The sequence below is a fragment of the Dermacentor albipictus genome, chromosome 4 (genome assembly GCF_038994185.2).
Source record: "Dermacentor albipictus isolate Rhodes 1998 colony chromosome 4, USDA_Dalb.pri_finalv2, whole genome shotgun sequence".
In the NCBI taxonomy this organism is placed as follows: domain Eukaryota; kingdom Metazoa; phylum Arthropoda; class Arachnida; order Ixodida; family Ixodidae; genus Dermacentor; species Dermacentor albipictus.
Genome location: NC_091824.1, coordinates 76573890 through 76593175, shown reverse-complemented (window position 1 = coordinate 76593175; position 19286 = coordinate 76573890). Strand labels below are relative to the sequence as shown.

General features: G+C 44.6%; 1 protein-coding gene across 8 annotated transcripts in view; it reads right to left on the bottom strand.

The window, feature by feature from the left end:
* LOC135895884 (cAMP-regulated phosphoprotein 21-like) overlaps positions 1-19286 on the bottom strand; it is a 107580-nt gene that overhangs the window by 68070 nt on the left and 20224 nt on the right. For 7 of the 8 annotated variants that reach the window (XM_065424095.1, XM_065424094.2, XM_065424100.2 and 4 more), the window contains exons 5-9: positions 15696-15803; positions 6532-6643; positions 5517-5658; positions 3656-3796; positions 3128-3233 (exon numbers count right to left, since the gene is read on the bottom strand). In XM_065424095.1, coding sequence (XP_065280167.1) covers positions 3128-3233; positions 3656-3796; positions 5517-5658; positions 6532-6643; positions 15696-15803 — 609 coding nt within the window. The remainder of the gene's footprint in view (positions 1-3127; positions 3234-3655; positions 3797-5516; positions 5659-6531; positions 6644-15695; positions 15804-19286) is intronic. The other variant, XM_065424097.2, reaches the window with a different exon arrangement.

Here is a 19286-nt window from a genome sequence, read left to right as displayed (position 1 = left end):
ATGCACAATGGTGTCATATTCAGGCTAGGCAAGACCCAGTTTAAGACTACGTCACATTCATCTATCGGATCAGGTGGTACCACAGCTTTGCTGGCCAGCCGACTTCGCAGCATGGATTGGAGCCCATTTATTTTCGCAGCCCCTTGAAGAACATGCCAACGGAGCTCTACTGTATTTCTATTTTGGTGCCTTTACAGTTTTGAAGAAGCGACATTTCAGACTTTATTCATGCTATCAGCGAGTTCTTTTGTCACGATGATAAACCATTATAATATGAAGTGATTGTAATTATGATAAACTATTGTAAAATGAAGTGAGACTAAATGTTGTACAGTTAATATGGAGGAAAATTTATAAAGCAACTTATGCAGTGCCACATAGGGCACATTCAATCGTGTTCGAGCCCGATCCAGATCAAACTTTTCGATCACGATTGGTTCCCTTCCTCAGCCTGTAAAAGGAGCCAATCGCGATGGAGAAATTCGATCCCGATCGAGCTCTATCACGAGTGAAAGTGTGACATCAGTATAAGTAGTTTCATTAAAATGAAATTCGTTATATTGAGTTTTAACTAGTTAAACCTCAATAAAACAACATTTTCAATCTAATGAAGCACTTGAGGAGGAACGGGACAATGAAAACTTTTTTTTTATTTATTTAAGGGAATAAACTGGTGAAATTTGGCAAGCAGGTGTGATTTGTCATGCTGATATCATAACTGAAATTAGTTTCATGCTACCTATTATTGTTTTTGAGTTACGAGAATTGACAGCCTCTAATGGTCATACCCAAATTAATTAATTACACATAAGTTCGCCAAGATTTTCTCATCCGCATGTTCACAAAGGCCTGTCCTGTGCAATAAAGCTATTGGTTTATTTTTTAAATGCTGGAATGGACATAAAAATATTTTTTTAATCTTCCTATGCATAATGTCGCACTAAGAACATTTGCAAAAAATGCACTATAAATTTTTTTAGAGGTCCAGTTAAAAATAGACAGCTTCATTGCACTAAACAATGTTTCAGGATATAAGTGCAAAAAAGACAATGATTTTGTCTTCATTTGTTGTGAAATGGCACTGGGATGACTGAAAGCAACTGCACAAAAAATGAAAGCTGAGAAAATGGAGCTCAAAGTTTCATTGGTTGTAAACATTTAAACCTTTATTTTAAATACCTAAACCCCGCTTGGGATATAGTCCTTTGCCTGTGAGGACATATTTTCTTTACATTTTGATGTTTTTCACTTTCTTGCAGCAGTTTTGTGCACCTTAGTTGCCTTTTTAATCATTGTGCATCCATCTGTCGTAGAGAGGTAGATGAAAGCACATTCAAAGCGTCCGCTCTTGTCTCTTGTTGTGCAATCACTTTATTAGTGAGAGTTAGAGCTGAAATCCCCAGTTGAATATTTGACACGAAAACTTCTGCTCCTCCGATGTCGCGTTGCCGTCACCATCGCTCGCGAGAGAACCTTTACCAGTGCTCGCAGTCCCACCTTCACCATCACTCGCAGACGTGCCGTCACCATAGCCCACGGTCCCGTCGTCAACACCGCACGTGGGCGTGCTTTCCCGGTCATCCACGTGCACCGGTCGTGCCTCGTCAACAAGCTCAGCAACATCCACTTCTACGAGTGGTTTTCTCCCTCTTTTCCACGCCTGTTATGGCCGTCCGTACACGTGGGGCATTCGGAACTTGCTTTCTTTGGGGCTAATCACAGAAAATGTGCACAAGCTACCACGATCGTCAATCACGTTGATCCGAACGCGCAGCTCGCTGCTGCACAAATGCGTGCGAGAGAGGTTTGTCAGCAATTCAAATCTACAACAGCCAACTGGAGCACACCCTGTGCCCCACATTACTAATGCGCCCAGTCACAATGCCACATTTGCTATTTTTTCGCTTGCGTTTGCTGGTTTATTCTTCAGTGCAGAAATACGTCGCTCTGGCTATCTTTAGCTCCGATCTCTCCTCTTTAAGATGATACCAAGATGACGGCGCTGTGACAACGGATAGCCAGGCGGTCTGCGGTGTGATGAGGCCTTCCAAAGCCCGATTTTTTCAGGATTTTTGATGACACCACTTCAGGAAAGTGCCATTTCTTCTATTTCTACCGCATATTTTGTTATATTTCACCACATCATAAATAAAGGGCTGTGGGTCACAAAAAAAAATATCAGAAAATAGAAAATTTTGACAATTTGACCACTTCAATTGCTGCTTCCCGCCTTAACTTCTTATAACTTCTTGTCCAAAGAAGACCATGTATTTAGAACCTCAATTTACTGAAGTGTGTTGTCTATACACAATTTCAATATAACTAAATTTCACTACAAATGAATACCAAGAAAGTAAATGGAAACTTCCATGGATGCAGGTGGTCAAATGGTTTAATTACATACAGCTGCTTCCGCAAGCACCCCTCAAATCGCGCACCACACGAATGAGAGCAATTGCCAAAGTGGAGCAGCGTCATGTTCAGTATAAAGTCCAAGGGCAATAAGATCCTATTGCACCCCACGCACACTTTGCTTTAGGTGTGAGGGTGAGCCAAAAAGGAAGGTGGCTTGACGAGCACCGTCTTCCCGCATGGGCAAGGGGAAAGGGGGGAGGGGAGCAAGCGCGCAGGTAAGCTCGCAACTTCCACCCTAGCATGCTTCTACTCTCCTGCCCGTCATAATCTGCCTCCGCAGTCACCCAGGGAAGCCCAATGAGGCAACATCGCAATCCACTTGCACAATCCCCATACAATGGATACAAGAGAAGTATCTTCTTAAGCATTCTCTGCTGTGATGTTTAAAAAGATCCCTTTGACTATAGAACCATATACAATTCAGAAAAGTAATATTCACTTGAAGTATTAACAGCAGCTTATGTTCTGCCTGAAAGCCTACCGACTATGGTTTTATTTAATGTCTGCGTTAGGTGTCATCAACCATTTTTTTCTCTCCAAATAGGGCAGAAACGTACAAGTTATATATGGATGACTGTCAGGTGATCCTCCAAAGAATGTGCAACATTGTAGCAGGGAAACCACTGCATCATTAATTCTGCTCCACGAAGTTTAAGCTTTTCCTGTTGGGCAAGCATGCACTGCAGAGAAGCGGTAAAGAAGAGGGCCTTGCCTCCTTGCCATCCTCGAAGGAGGCACTGTCCCGCTTGAGGATCAGCTTCTTGGGCTCCTCGGACAGCAGGTCATCACGAATCTGGTCCTTGAACCGGATGTCAGGCCTGCAAAGTGGGCCAGTGCAATTTTATTCATGCAATGGAGAACTCCAGTAGAAACTTTACGACAACTCTTTCCCGCACATATTAGTGCTGCTCTATTTTCTCTGCTCCTTCACTTGGACGTTAACTCACTTAGGGCATGCCAGTAGACCAGAAATAAAGATACAGTTGCTGACTGATTATGTAGACACTGATAATCCTGACAGCTTTACGGTCACCAGCACTCATCCTACAGACATAATGTACAAGAGAAATTTCACACGCCTTACAACGCGTCACTCATTGTTTTCCGACTTGGCCAGCATGCAACCATGTGCTAATAATAAAAATAATGCCTTTGCCTAGTTTGCTGTGTCACCATTAAACACACATTGCCAAACACCTAGTCCCACTTGACATGCAAGCCGCTAGCGGGTGCTACTCACAGGCGAGTGTTGCGTGTCTTGCTGACAATGACAGCCGTGCCAGCCTGGTCCACGTTGTGGTCCAGGCCAAAGTATGCTGCCACCCGGTGCACCAGCATGCGGTGGTAAGAGCTCATCTGGGCAAACTTGAATGACTGCCTTCTGCAAAACACAAGAGTGGACAGTTGGCATGAGGCCATGCCTGTGGCAGGAGCAAGTCAATGTTGACGAGGGCGCCAATGTATGAACTATAAGAAGGGCACACTTGATGTTCCTCCAAACACATTCGTCCAGTGCCTGAAGTTTAGTTTTCCCACATCCCACTGAAACAAAAAAATAGCCCAGAGGCACATTATTTTGAGAGTTGCCCCCTTCAAGTTTGTAAAGGAACTGCCTCACAATGCAATATGCTGGTCTTTATCTTTGCATGTTTCTGTCCCATGAGCCAACCACTGCAAAGACTCAAACAGAGTGAACTACATTTACGGCTCAAGCAATACAACCGTCGTCATTGCTGTCTGCAATGCCACTAGTTTAGCGCAGGATAATCATAGTATCTCCAATTGGAAAAGAGCCATCGTTGCTCAGTATCTACACTGACAATAAGTGCAAACTAACATCTCAAAGAATTGAATTCTGAATTCTGGGGTTTTGCATGCCAAAACCCTCAATTTGATTTTGATTATGAGGCATGCCTCAGTGGGGGACTCCAGATGAATATTGACCACCAGGGGATCTTTAACATGCCCCCAACGGCCGGGACAAAGGTGTTTTTGCATTTCACCCTCATCGAAATGTGGCCACCATGGCTGGGATTTGATCCCGCAACCTTAAAACATTTCAAAGAGAAGAGAAAAAAACATTTAGTGCAATTGTGTAAGATCATTAGTTGTTCTAATCACAAGTGCAATTGAAAAATTCAATAACCAGACTGCTCAGTACTGTCAGATGCTCAGACAACAGAAACTTCAAGGATGAACAGAGCAACAATTAATGAGATGTAACAGCTCAAACAACTGTAGCTTCTTCAGTTAGCCATTTTACTAGTACCAAAGGGTAAGGGCCTGGTGACATCATTCACTGTGCGGAGACCACAGCTCCATGACTTGCACATTTTCATTCAAACTGTGCTCTTCATGATAAGTCAGCAATGGCAACATTCATCACACAACCTAGTAGGTAGATTCAATGTTATCATTCACATTGTGCTCAAAAGTGCCTGCCCTTCCATTTGCCAACACTTTCGATCATATCAAGACTCACACGAAATGAAAACAGGCGAATTGCTAATTGTAATTGCCACTTGGCATAAGTACATGTGTAGAATGTACTCAGTTCCTTTCCAAGTAATGATCATGCCGATGATCACTCTGCCACTTTTGCATTGCTTCTTTACAACTTCATTTTCAGCACTCTGTGGTTCACATAGTCCCGCATAGGGATCTACTTAACCGTGTGCTGCCAAATGACTTGAAATCAAATAAAGTTTGACAGCATAGAAACAATGTATATGCTAGTCAAGACCAGCCACTAAGCATGAATAATCCAATCTTCAGAATTAACCCCAGGGCTTATTGACAAGATTTTGCAGTATCACTTGACCTTTCGTCACTGCATCCTCGTGCACTTTCAATGGTGCACGAGGATCTGCGACCCATAATCCACTGGAACCACTAAATTGATTGAATACAACAAAGGTGAATTCTGCCGTATGAAACTATGCCGCACATAGCCATGCGAAGGAGTCCTCCCCAAGGTTTCTGATATTGACACACAAGGTTAATGGCTCCCATATGAAACCAGGCTAAACAGGCGGTTAGCCCTGCTGGAGACTGGTCGAGGGAAAAGGCAGGATGGGAGAGTGGGGAGACGCCATGCTCACTTGTTGTCCTTGACGAGGGAGAGCAGGTCCTGCTCGATCTTGAGCATCATCACCCGGTCCTTGTGGTTCTTGTGCAGTGTGTCCACTATGAACTGCTCCAGGTCCACACCCGTTGAGTCAGTGTACGTCTCCGTGCTAGAGTCTGCATGCATACGACGCAAGAGAGAAAATGCAATCGGTGCTGTGGGTCCATGTGGTACATCTTGTCAGGGATAAAACAGTGCCAACAGACAGGGCAGAGATATACAACCCGAGTGCTAGCTTGCAATTGAGAATGCCCCCCCCCACCATTGTAAGTAATCTGTAAGTAAACAACAAAAGGTCACCCGAGGTCTCTGCAATCTGCCCTAATGCATACAATAAAGCTTTGGAAAACAATAGTCTGCAAAGATATTTGGGGATGGAGGGAGGGGGGGGGGTTGACATTTATGCATTTTGCAGAAAACCAAATGCAAAAAAATTCTGCAATGCTTAACATGCTCAATTTCTGATAGTGTAGTTATAAAGCCGAATCTTTGTAAAAATTGTAATGCACCATGAATAGCTCACAATTACATGTTTGATACCAGAAAGTTGCCAATACCACTCGCTGGTAGTGATGCGAAATTCGGAATGTGGTGTAACAGCACAGTGCCTGGGCATGACCTTCGTGATCAGGCAGCACCCATGGCGCGCTGAAAATCTCAGTGACCATGTTTTCAGATTTGTATCATATCCACGAAACACTGTGTGCCCACATGCACCGTTTAGGCGCTGTTTAAATGTTAGTAATAAAAAAATTAAGACGGTTATCAGCACTAGTAGCTTGGCCAAAATTTCCTGGACAGTGCGTACAACAGTGTACAACTAATTTATAACCTATTTAGCCAAGTGAAATTTTCTCGCAATTGTCCTTGAAGGGATGGGTGAGGTCTCAAGGCTGTGCAATGGCTGGGCATATTAAAATACCACTCTGCTAACCTCGACAATGCACCCCTCCACCCATTTCGAAAGAGCAAGAAGAGAAGGGGCGCACCTCTTGAGAGACTGGGTGAGGATCCCTCCAGGCTTCCCTGGGAGCTGCTGGTGCCCTGCTTGCTCAAACGGGCTGGCTTGTTGCCAGGCAATGCCTTGCAACTCGCGGGGCCCTGCAAACATGCATACACTCTCAAAAATCTGGGATACCACTGGCAATATATTGGCAGGGTGCACAATGCCACTGTAAAATGGCTTCCTTAGAAAACAGCTAGTCGAGCCTCAATATAACAAGAACAGATATATACCAAATGATTGGTCATACAGACAACACCCATTAATTCAGCCTTGGTTAAATTAAACTGGTTGTTAAATTCAAACGCACAGAAAAGTCTGCGCGCGAATCCATGCATTGTTATGGAATAAAAACTTATTTAGTTTGAATGTGAAAGCATGTCGCTTAAATTAATTCAACCCATCCACCGCACTCCCTCATGTGAGCAGAGGTTGCTAAGAGCTTGCAAACACAATTTAGCAGATGGCACCACTGGTTCCTTAGGCAACAACAGTGACAGCAGCAACCTGTCCCGTAGGGATGATGATGACTTGAGCTGTGGCCAGGGAGACGCCACTTTTGGTGATTTTGTCAGCGCTGACAACATTGTTAAGGTGCACGGGCCACTGACTGATGAAACATATAGTTATTATAATGCTGAATTGAAGTAGTCTATCGTTAACAACAAACTACTTCAAGCAAACAAAAAATTTAACTCCATTCATTTTCCCACCACATGTTAAGTCAGAGTCCTTCCATTTTTTTTTCTGGTCACGAAACTGCCGCCTCAGTTTCATATAGAGCCAGCGCCCGCCGCTAGAGGCGCAACCATGCATGAGAGGGCATGCGAACGCCGCTACCGCTGTGGTTGTGTGTGGGGCAGCCTCGGTATTCTAGCTTTCTCAACTTCCTCAACCGTCGCTTTAGTTTCACGTAACTATTTTTAACATTGAATATGCTTAAATTACTGCCTGAGCGCGCCTTCTGCCATGATATGAGCGCCCGGGAGGGAAAAAAAAGCCGCTCATAACATGAAGCTTGCGGCGGTCTCAGATAAAAAAAAAAAAATCTGGGATTTTAAGAGCCAAAACCATGATACGATTATGAGGCATGTCGTAGTGGGGGACTCAGGATTAATTTTGACCACCTGGGATCCTTTAAAGTGCACCTGAATTTAAATAAACATAAATAAACGTCTGAATGAGATTTAGGTAGGATTAATGCAAGACAAACTTCGCTACTAAAAGTCTTTAAATGCACCTAAAAATCTGCAAAGCCATGCCATTTCTGAATGAGATTTAGGTAGGAGTAATGCAAGACAAACTTCGCTACTAAATGTCCTTAAAATGCACCTGAATTTAAATAAACTGGTGTTTTGCCTCTCGCCCCCGTCAAAATGCATCCGCTGTACACGGCCGGCTGGACTTGGTTCACATTTCTACATCATCGCCGTTCGCCTCAGCACTTTGGTGGTCTCCGCTTTTTAATATTTGCCTGAGATTAAACTCCGCGCATTCGCAACAAAGCGCCAGTGGTCCCACTTTTCACCAGATGCAAACATATGGGCTGTTACGCCGCCGCTTACCAATAAGTAAGCGCCAACTCCCCGTTGCGCATAGCACGAGATTGTTCGCCGAGCACAGCTGTTCACTTTCTGTTTAACTGTGGCAGAGAAGGACTCCGACTGTGGGCAGTATCTTATAAGGAGATCAAAAGAATGAAATTGTTATTGCAAAGGGCTGCTACCGTAGAATACTTGATGACAAAGAAAAGGAAATTGAGCTGCTCCGTGCGCTTAAGATTTCTCTGCAAAGCGATGCCATTTCTGAATTACGTTTAGGTAGGATTAATGCAAGACAATCTTCGCTACTAAATGTATTCGGTGCGGCTTTTAGCAACGGATTGAGGCGAACGTAAAGTGTTAGGACCTGCGCAGTTGAAACTAGCTGTATTGTAATTAGGCAATTGCCTTAGCAAACAGTCGTTTAGAAGCGTCAGTAAGCCCAGCACTTATTCACGCTGCTCGTGGTTTCGACGCAGAAACGGCGAGACTGGGTATTTTGGTTCTTAATGCGCAACTATTTACAATATGTTAAAAACTTTATACTTCGATTAAGAAAAGAAATAGAACGTGTTGGTGCAAAAACAACATGCAAGCACGATCATTCATTTATCAATAAAATAAGCGGACAGAAATGCAGACAGCACAGAGGCGTCCGGTCACGAATGGTCCACCATTCACAATGCAAGTTTGTTAAAAGCATGATACTGATATAATAAGCGTAAAGAAATAACATCAACCATAAGAGATATGCATTGGGGGGGGGGGGGGCAGGAAACAAACACGAGCAAACGAATGGCAATAAATACAGAATGCATAATCGATTGTTTCTACCAACAAGAAAGTCTAAAACATAGACATTTCATAACACATGGCAAAACAACTCTCAAACGAACACAAGTAGCCGCATCACAAATACAGCATTTTTTTTTAAATGGCTTGTTAGAGATACCACCATTCTACTTCTTCAGCTGTTACTTGCAACACGTGTTCAGCATCGTTGTCCCACCCCGCCACTTCAACTAAGCAGCCCAGCACTCGAAAAATTGCGCAGCACATGCACAGAACGCACCCGATCACTCAGCTCGCCTCGCACTGCGCAAGCGTTTCGGTACGCGAGCGATGCCCTCTGTGGCACAGTGGCGCCGCGTAGCGGCACCTTTGGGCAGCATATGAACCTCTCCCATAGCGTGACGGCGGAGTTTCGTGACCAGAAAAACATGGAAGGACTCTGTGTTAAGTCTACCACTTGCGGTCCCATAAGGGTCAAACTAATGAGCTGACTGTAATGGAGTAAATTCAAAATGTTTCTCACCAATATCAGTGCGTAACGAGTATATGCTTATAATGAATATTGGATATAACAAAGGTACTTTATGTTAAATGCGACTTGTTGGTAATGAGCTTCGGATGTATATGTGTGAACGTCCGTTCTGAGTCACTCAGTTGACGTCACGTTGTGAGGAGAATCAGTTGCTAACTGCTAAACCATCTAAGCAGTTTATGTTCCATAGATGTAGCCAGGCAGAACACTTACATGGCACGAATTGGAGGACCACGGCAAAATAAAACAAAATTTCACTCTTTTTTTCTTTTTCTGGGTCCCAGCAATGTCACAAACAGGTCTGAATGGCTGCCAGAATACGTTTTGGCGCTCATACTGTGACAGGAGATGGCACGTGCAGATGTGTATAATTTAGGAACAACATTCTCTGTGCGATGACAGTGGAAACTGGCCATTATGCAATGCCTATTCGACCTTTGCCACACACGTGCCCAACGCATGGCTCATTCTGAAGTGAACTGAGTTATGCCTACACTGCCTACCCACAAACTGCTTGGATTTAAATCTGACTACAGCTAGCTACATAGTGCATAATGGCAATTACAATGTGACTGTGACATCTTTTCTTTCTTCTTTATTGTTTTTTTTTTCACATTGCTACGCCAACTAACCAGTGCAAAATGCACTGCAAAATCAACTGCCACAGTAACATTTTTCTGGCACTCTTCACAGAATTCTACCAATAGTACGATAAAATAGAAAGGAAAAGTTTGAAGAAAGAAAGGAAAGAACAAGGTGACTATGACATGCCTAAAGTAACTGCAGTTGAAGCCAACTGAAGGCTCAATATTCCTGGACCTCCTTGTATCAGAAGCATGATTTTTACCCAAGAAAATTTACCAGTTACTGCCTTTCAACCCTTGTTAACTCTAGTCTTCAGCGAATATTCAATAATGCGCATTTGTGAGAGTTACATTTAATCATGTTAACGTTAAACTTGCAACAAGCAACCTCCGCCAAATGCATAAACTTTTGCGCACTGCCGGGAAGCTTTGCAAAGAACAAAGCTATGGTAACTGTTTTCTGACAAGCTACCTTATGCAGCTTTACATAAGTTTCTGATCTTGGCTGTAGGCAATTAAGTGACAAGTAGCCAGACACAAAGCACATGTTAGCGCTGGCCTTGGTTGGCCTGTCATAATGCAAAACTGAGTAGTGCTGAAAGGACAAGGCCAGATACATAGTGCGTGGTCCGAGTTCTAACCCCAAGGTTCTGTTCTCAGTCCTTTCCAATTTCTAATGTATATTAACCACTTGTCTCAACACTTATCTTGCCAAGTCCGAATGTTCGCTGATGATCATGTAATTTACCAATCAGTTTCTAACCATTGCGATGCAGTAATACTTCAGCATGATCTAGACCGCATCCAAGAATGGTGCAACTGGAGAGTTATGACCCTTAACGCGACTAAATGTAAACTTTCCATTACCCGCCAAAAGCACCCCGTTACATTCCCGTACGCAATTGCTAACCAACCTATACAACCAGTAACATCGTTCAAATACTCAGGCGTTACTTTGTCCAATGATCTGTAATGGCATGCACATGCTACAAACATCATATCATCGGCAAATAGAACTCCGTTTTCTGAAACGTCACCTTCGTAACGCGCCCCAACACGTTAAATTAGTAGCCTATAAGTCACTTATCCATTCAAAACTAGAGTATGCGTCAGCTATATGGTCCCCGCATCAAGTATGCCTCATAGATGACCTTGAAGCGGTACAAAATCGTGCCGCCACATTCATTCACTCATTCTCACGAAGTCAGTGTTACTGCCCACAAAGCAGAATCTGGGCTGCAAACTTTATCCCTCTGCCGATGCATGGCGACACTTTGTCTATTTTGTAAGCTTTACTGCCCATCATCTTTTTCTGCCAATGCGACAGAGTACCTGTTGTCGCAAGTTTTAGTGTTTTAATTCTTTATGTACACTCACGCCTTATGTAATATCCCCTAGTGACGTCTTTAAGGTAACTGAACGAAATGAAAAGTATCCGATCCTAATCTCAAAACCATGCAATGAGCTACAACTGCTAACTCACAAGCACTCACTCTGCACAGCTGTCGTCTCATAACTCGCACAAGTGCAAGAACACACAGTGCTGCATGTTTCACAATTTCACAATTGTGTTGTAACACTATGCTTCTGTCACTTGTCCTCTTACGATTGCTCAATTTGAAATTGTAATGCATAGTGCTTCAATAATACTGCTTAGCATCCCCCCCCCCCCAAATCATAATATCCCAATCAGTAACTTTCAGCATCTACTGATCCTCAACGCCAGCATATTTCATGTCCACTGCCAGGATGAAGGCTCCTCCCAGCAATATCCAACTACAACTACCTCTGTCTTAACTACCACTGTATATACCATGCTGGTATATACAGTGCAACCCACAAGATAACAAAACCAGTGAGGAAAGCAAAAAATCCGCATTTGCGAGATTTTTGTTTTTGCAAAAGAAAACCGCACAGATAGGGAATGCATCGCAAAACGAAACTTTACTGCCAAAATTCCTTTAGCCTGCTTTGGCAAGGCTTGCTCGAGACTGTAGAACCACATTGCCGTCAGCAAAAAGTGCGCCCCGTGCATCAGTCAGCAATGGCAGCACTGCCATGAAGCTATATTCTCAGTCGATCGCTTTTGGAAATGCAATCACTTTCGCAAGATTTCACAAAACTCAGCACCAGATGCAGCGCAACAGCATTTCGCCAGTACACGATGTCACCCGTAGAAGCCAACACGTCCAGTGCCAAATGCGAAAGTGTTTCTATCTCAACCCCCGAATGCAATCGACCAAGCATATGGCCGCTTCGTGCAAATACAGTGAAATCTCGTTGATACGATTCGGCTAAATACGTTTTTCGGCATAATACGTTTTTTTTTTCGTTCCCGGCCGATGCCCTATGGAGGTAAATGCATTTTTGTACAGCTAATACGATCGTATTTCCACGTCGGTTTGGATAATACGATCCCGGAAACGTCTTCTGTATGATGATAACATCAGAGCCAGTCCTTTGAAGCGGGTGGGCAGAGCTACTGAAATTAACATCGAGCGAAACGACAGGCACGGCGCACTAAAGACGCGGCGACGCGTGCTTTGTATGCTCGAGGCTTGGCCTGGCTCGTCTCGGCTAGAGTCCGGCCGTGCTTCTGCACAGCGCCTGCAGCAGTGTGGCGGCCTCTGGGAGCAATTTTCGCAAGCTCGCACACCAAACGCACCGAAGGTTTTTAGCGCCATCTATCCTAAGACATAGTACTCACGGTAAAATCACGTGACCAAGAAGCAGTGATTGGCGCATGCATTGACGATGCTGTCTCAGCATAAAAGGTGAGACGTGTCAAGGCGGAAAAAAAAGCAAAGAAAGAGTCACCGTATTGTTGTGCTGCAACGCTGATGGAACCGAGAAGCTCAAGCCTACTGTCATTGGCAAATACTGGAAGCCACGCTGCTTTTCGCGTAACCCACGCCTTCCTGTCATTTATAAAGCGAATAAGAAGGCATGGATGACCGGAGCCCTTTTCACAGAGTTCCTCACATTTCTGGATGCCCGGATGCGTGCCGCGAACCGTAGAATTCTTCTGGTTCTCGACAATTGTGCCGCGCACCCTGTCGATACTTCGTGGCTGCAAAACGTAAAAGTAATTTTCCTGCCGCCCAACTGCACCAGCCACTTGCAGCCCCTAGATGCAGGAATCATTAGAAACATGAAATTTCACTTTAGGAGCTTGTTGATCAGACGCTTTTTGGCCAAGATTGACCGGAAAGATGCCAGCTTGAAGGTGGATCTTCTTGATGCCATCCATTTTCTGGCGATGTCATGGGATCACGTCAAACCTGACACCATCGCCAACTGCTTCAAGAAGTGTGGCTTTTTTTGTGCACCTGGCGATGCTGAGGAAAATGGAGATGACGGCGCAGAGATTGACATCCCGGACTGGGGTGACCTCAATGTCGACGCGTCTCCGGAAGAGTTTGTATCGGCGGACGACCAACTGGCGACATGTGAATTGCGCACCGTCCAAGACATCATTGCAGATGTTACCGCTGAAAAGGAGAGCGACGACGATGACAACCAAGACGCCGGAGATTGCAGCAGCGATCGTCGGCCATTAAATACTGACGGTGCTCTCGAAGCTTTGGACGGGCTTCGTGGCTTTGTCGCGTCTGCGGAGCTCAGCGAGGAAACTGCTACTCGTTTTTACGAGTTCCAGAAAAGCTTGCTGCAGGACCTCGAAAAGCAAAAAGTGCAGCGCAAAGTGACGGATTATTTTAAAGTGCTTTAATAAAAGCAAGTTCTGTGCCAAGTATGTATTATTCGCGATCTTTTGGAGTCCGTTTTGGATAATACGATTTTTGGATAATACGTTTTTATTTTCGGTGCCCGTGAGAATCGTATCAACGAGATTCCACTGTATACGTCTACAGACACCAAATCCACAAGTGATGCATGTTGAGTGGTACTGAAACCAACGTTCTTGAAGTAAGAAATGCTTATTTTCGGATTATCGCTCACTCAAGGCCGGATGCATGGCAAGCCACGCTGCGGCCACCATCTCAATAACTATAAACAAGTCCAAGTAGGTGGACTCGGATTTGTTTTTGCTGCACTTCTCTCACTAAGTCGCAGATTACGCCCTACACTAGGTTTGCAAAAGCCGTCATCGCATGTCGGTAGAGACATGCAGCCTTGCCGTGCCATTTGATACAGGCAATCAACAAACAAGATGGTAGCCATGACACATTTCCAGTGCACGCAATCACTTCCAGCCACAGAGTTTCATACAATAATGACTAGAAGGAACTATGGCACTGCGATCGTTCAGTCACCATGGGAATGATGGGAAGTACATGGATATGTCTGATCTTCGCACTTGTCGATTCAGACGTTTTTGTGGCTTTGTTTGTTACGCTTTATCTGTCTTCGTTGTCCTAAATTTCAAAGCGATCCATACTTTTCTAAGTACAGGATACTCTGCGAATACACACAATTGCTACAACTGCAGCGGTTCAACCTGTCAAGATGGCCAAATTGAAACACGCCAAGCGTCTCAACACGCTGGCTTGCCCACAAGAAATTCGTAAGGGCATTCTGTGCTGCTTGTCAATGCATGCATCAGTAGCATAACGGTTTCAAACAGGCTTTTGTGCTAGAGGTCCTGTGTCTGAATCCTGCTGTCAGACCATTTTACAATGTTTATTTGTTAAATACACAGTGCTTTGTTGAAAACAAGAAATTTGCAAAGTTGCGGAACCCTCTGAAGTCAGAAGGATCAGAGGGTTTAGGCAAATCGATGTACTTCCCATAACTCCCATGCTGGCTGAACCACTCCAATTGCAGCTGCCGTAGACACTCGTGCCAGAGTTCATCTAGAAATTATTATATAAAACTCTATACTTCCGGCGCTTCGTTGTTTTCGTAAACAAAAATGGCAGTGCCCACGCAAGGGTAATGTGGCGGTATTTTACACAATATAAGTGTGAAACAAAGGCATTTCAAACCTTTTGGCTTCTGCTAGCCTTGCGCAAGTAGGTAATATGCAGCATGACATTCCCGCAAATTTCGTTGATGTGGGCTTGCGGTTCAGCAACATCTTGTTGTCGAGAGGTACAAAATGCAATGAATCCTATGGGCATTTGCTGAGGATACGAAAATATTTCATTGTCAGGGAATTTCGTTATTGCGGTTTTTTATTGTTCCTGAAATTGTTTTAATTAAATTACACAACCTAGCCCTATGTCGCCCTTGATTTCCCTTCTACTGGCACTCACTCCGTAACTCTAAGAGACCATCAGTCATCTGTCCTACTCATTTCATGGCCTACTTAATTTTTTCCACGAAGCTTTCAACTACAATACTGGCTACCCCCGTTTGCTCTTTAATTCTCACAATGCTGTCTTCATGCCTCTTAACATTACACCTTACAGTTTTCATTCCATCATTCATTGCACTGTCCTTAGCTTCTCTCTCTCTCTTTTTCCTTTTCGTTAACTCCCACGTTTCTGGCCCATATGTACTACTAAGAGACAAACAGAGGCGCATTCCATGAAAGCAACTCTTTCGTCCCACGGACAACCAATGGCATTGCTACCAAGAGGTGGTATTGCCTACTGCTCAGTAACAGAGTGGATGAGCACAGTCAAGGTGCCCCCCGTCGTCTGCAGCCGCCCCTTCCCGCCTAAGGTGAGCGTGTAAACAAAGGAAAGGGCAAAGCTACGGGGATGCCTCTGCCAGGACAGCCAAGGTGAATTCCCACCTGCACCGACAGCATCTGTGGCGAGGCCGTGGCTGCCTCGGGCGAGAGATCCAGAGGTGGCGAAGCGTCATCTCGAAGCGCATGGCTGCGCACTAGCACCTTTAGCCGCTGCACCGTCCCAGAAAAGAGAAAGAGGAGGAGGAGGAAAAGGAAGGACAGTGTGAGACAGGAAGGCACAGCCGTACACGCATGCAGAGACAGACACACACACAAACAAGGCGCATTCACTTCTACCCACGTCCCCAAATCCATCTGGCAGGCATGATGGCTATGCTGTCCGCTTCTTCAGATGCGTCCTGCAAGCTACCTTCACACATTTAGTGCTTTCCCTTCATTTGTTTACCGAAAGGAGCTATACATGACTGCAGACTGTCAAAGGCTCTCTGCACTGATCTTTTCTGCTTTACTATTACTTTTCTCTTCATCCCTGACCAGCACCTAGATCTTTCCTGCTCTACTATTATCTTTCTGTTCATCCGCAACCAGAACTACATCTTTCATTTTACTATTACCTTTATGTTCATCCCTCACTAGAAGTAGATCTTCCCTGCTTTACTATTATCTTTCTGTTTATTTTTAACCAGAACTAGATCTTTCTAGCTTTACTAATATCTTTCCGTTCATCTCTGACCAGAACTTTATGACATTTCTGAAAACCTGTTGGCACAATACTCCGTCCCACACCTTAAAATATGGGCTAGTCAGTACTTTTCTATAGGCATCCAAAGCTGAGAAATTCTACTCCCAGCGCTGCACTGGCAGTCAAACAGCTTCGGACAAAGCACCATGCTAGTAGCTGGCAACCTTGGTTATCCAACAATATACAAGTAGGAGTGCACAACGCTTTTTGAATTTGGAATTCGAATCAAATACTAGCTGGTCAAAAAGCTTTCTGTAACTTTAGAATACCCAGTATTCAATTAAAAATTTCCAACTGTCATTTATTAGCACCCTAGCATGAGCACAATAATTCCACAATGGCCACATTACATATGTCAGTCAAGGGCATGGAGCAAGAAACATTTAGGAGTGGAAACTCCGCTGTTTGCAGCGACCAGCAAAGGTCACAAGCCCGCGGAGCCACTATCATGCTGTCGGCGCCTGGCAACCGGTCGAGCGTGTTGCTCCCGTTCAGCTGCACGCGCCCGACTTCTATTGAGGGCACGGAGGAAGTGGCCGGAGAGCGCGCCGAAGCCGACTGCCTGAGCGCTGCATTTTTTTTTTTTTTTCGCTGCGGCTTCTACGACGCGCCGCATGGTGCCGCCACTGCATACGGCCCCGTCGGCGCATACAATTGTGACCTTATCTGGTCGCCCGTGCTTGCTCACGCTGACGGGAGTTTCACCTCCTAAATGTCTTCCTCCATGGTCAAGGGTAACAGCACTAACCTAACATTTACAGTATTACATAGAATTTTCCTGTAGCACGTAACTCCCCACAGACTGGGCTGCAGATGCTGCTGTCACTTTTGAATAAATAGAGAGCATCAAAAATGGAAAACATTTGGGCATGACACTAATCCACCAGACGCTTATTGAAATTATTATTATGTCTGGTTGTCATTCACCCAATGAACATAAGCTACCTATGGTTAGCGAAAACAGCATGCCTGAAAGCGCTATTGCCTTGGCCATGATGAAGCAATAAGCAAGCAAATAAAAGGGTTCCTTTTGAAACACTCTGGGCATAATGTAAGAGTTCCCAGCCTATCTCTTTTTTAGCATCCGCTGTTCCCGACCAGGCTACTATGGCAATAACATAGGCACGCAGCCACTCATATCGCTGGTGAAAGGTGGCAAACAGAAGAATAGGGAAATTACAGAACACTAGAAAAGTGCATCAGAATAATATCATTACATTATCCTGTCCGAGTATTCAAACTCATTTCAACATCCGATTTTCTCATCACTATTTAACATTTAATTCAAATCAAATCTTTTTGTGCACCTGGAAGCATATTGTCAAGAATGGCGAGTTGCGCAACAAGATTGCCACCTTGCCACCCGATTACGACAAGGGGTGCAAGACGCGCACCTCTCCCTCTCCGTCGCTGCAGCTGGGAGGCGTTCAAAGAAGCGGCCTTTGCGCTGGAATCCGCCGCCTTCCACCCGCCCCATCGACATTGTGACGGGACTAGTTCGGCGTGTGTGAACAATGCTTCCGGAGTTCCCCAACGCGGAGCTGATTTGACACGCTGGACAAGCTGCCGTGGGGACGACGTATTTTGAGCGTCTCACGCTTCGGCCTAGCACGGAACAACGAGCGACCCTCGATCAGCGCCGATAGTTTCCCGGAACGGCACCCCGCGCGGTTGCCTCTGTGAACAGAGCGCGGTTGCCTTTGTGTACGTAAACTGATCTTCAGAGCAGCTGCGAGTTGGTGATGTGTAAACGAACAGTCGCCGCGTCGTAGGACCGGCGGATCGAGTGTATAAAAACTGTGGTTGTGCGAATGCTGAGGACACACTTCTCTTGAGCAGTCATGTTAGACTGAGTCACTTCTCTCATGCAGTCCTGTTGGACTACTACTCTTTTTCTCAAGCAGTCATGTTAGACTGATTTAATTTCTGTAAATAAACCCTTTTCCTCGTTCTCGATGAGAAGCAGTTCTTCACTTCATCAACGATCTCAGCGTAAATAAGTTGGACGACGGCATGGGCCAGCTACCTTCGAATTCATGCCGTACTCCAATCTTGGCAAAGGACCACGGACGAAGGGATTGAGCCCCCAATCCTGACAATATGCAATATTAAACAACTTTTTCCTCTGTCCTTAGTTTATTTGTTGTGCATTAAAAATCTGAGTCGCAGATTAAGATATTGCAAAAAAAAGTAAGATTAAAGAAGAATTCTGCTTCAGTGACTAGCCAGAATCTTACCTTTGTTATAATCTCAATAAATTTCTATCAAATAATTTAAGACATTGCTTCGTGAGAACATTAACGCATTTTGCATGTATTCGAAGAGAACGGCCCCCCAAGGACAAAACCCCCCTTTTCCCCTTGAGAACATATTTTCATGACACTTAGCAGCTACAAGCAGTACTATATCAAAAACTATCAAAAAGCGAGTTGGAAAATTATTGAATCAATAAGTATTCACAAGAAGGGTGTGATAAATGAACATCTCTCTAAATCCACTTAGTTTTCAAGAATTACAAATCGCTACATATTCCACCCCATTACAATTGGGCAAGCTCTGAAGACAACAGCAGGGAATTGTTTCACCCACCATGGCAGAACAAATCAGGAAGTCCTGCCCACTTTTGTGAACCGGTTGCACGTGTAGTAACTTCTAAATTAACCCTCTAAGGACAAGAGCTGCCTACAGAGAACACGGAAGAAAATATGTTTTTCTTGTCGAGTTACGGTCTTGAGTACGAAGCAGCTTCTGCCAACACTGAATGACAGGCAGCAAGAGTCAATTGTTGGATTATAGCAGGTACACAGGCTGCAGTGGTATGTCACAGGTAACGCAAAGCAAATGCAATTTTCACCTACAGTTCACATATGACAAGAGCTGTCTGCACGAGTTCTAAACGAAGCCATAGGTGGCTTGGGGTGAAGCCCACTTCCAGTGTTCTGCCTGGTGCC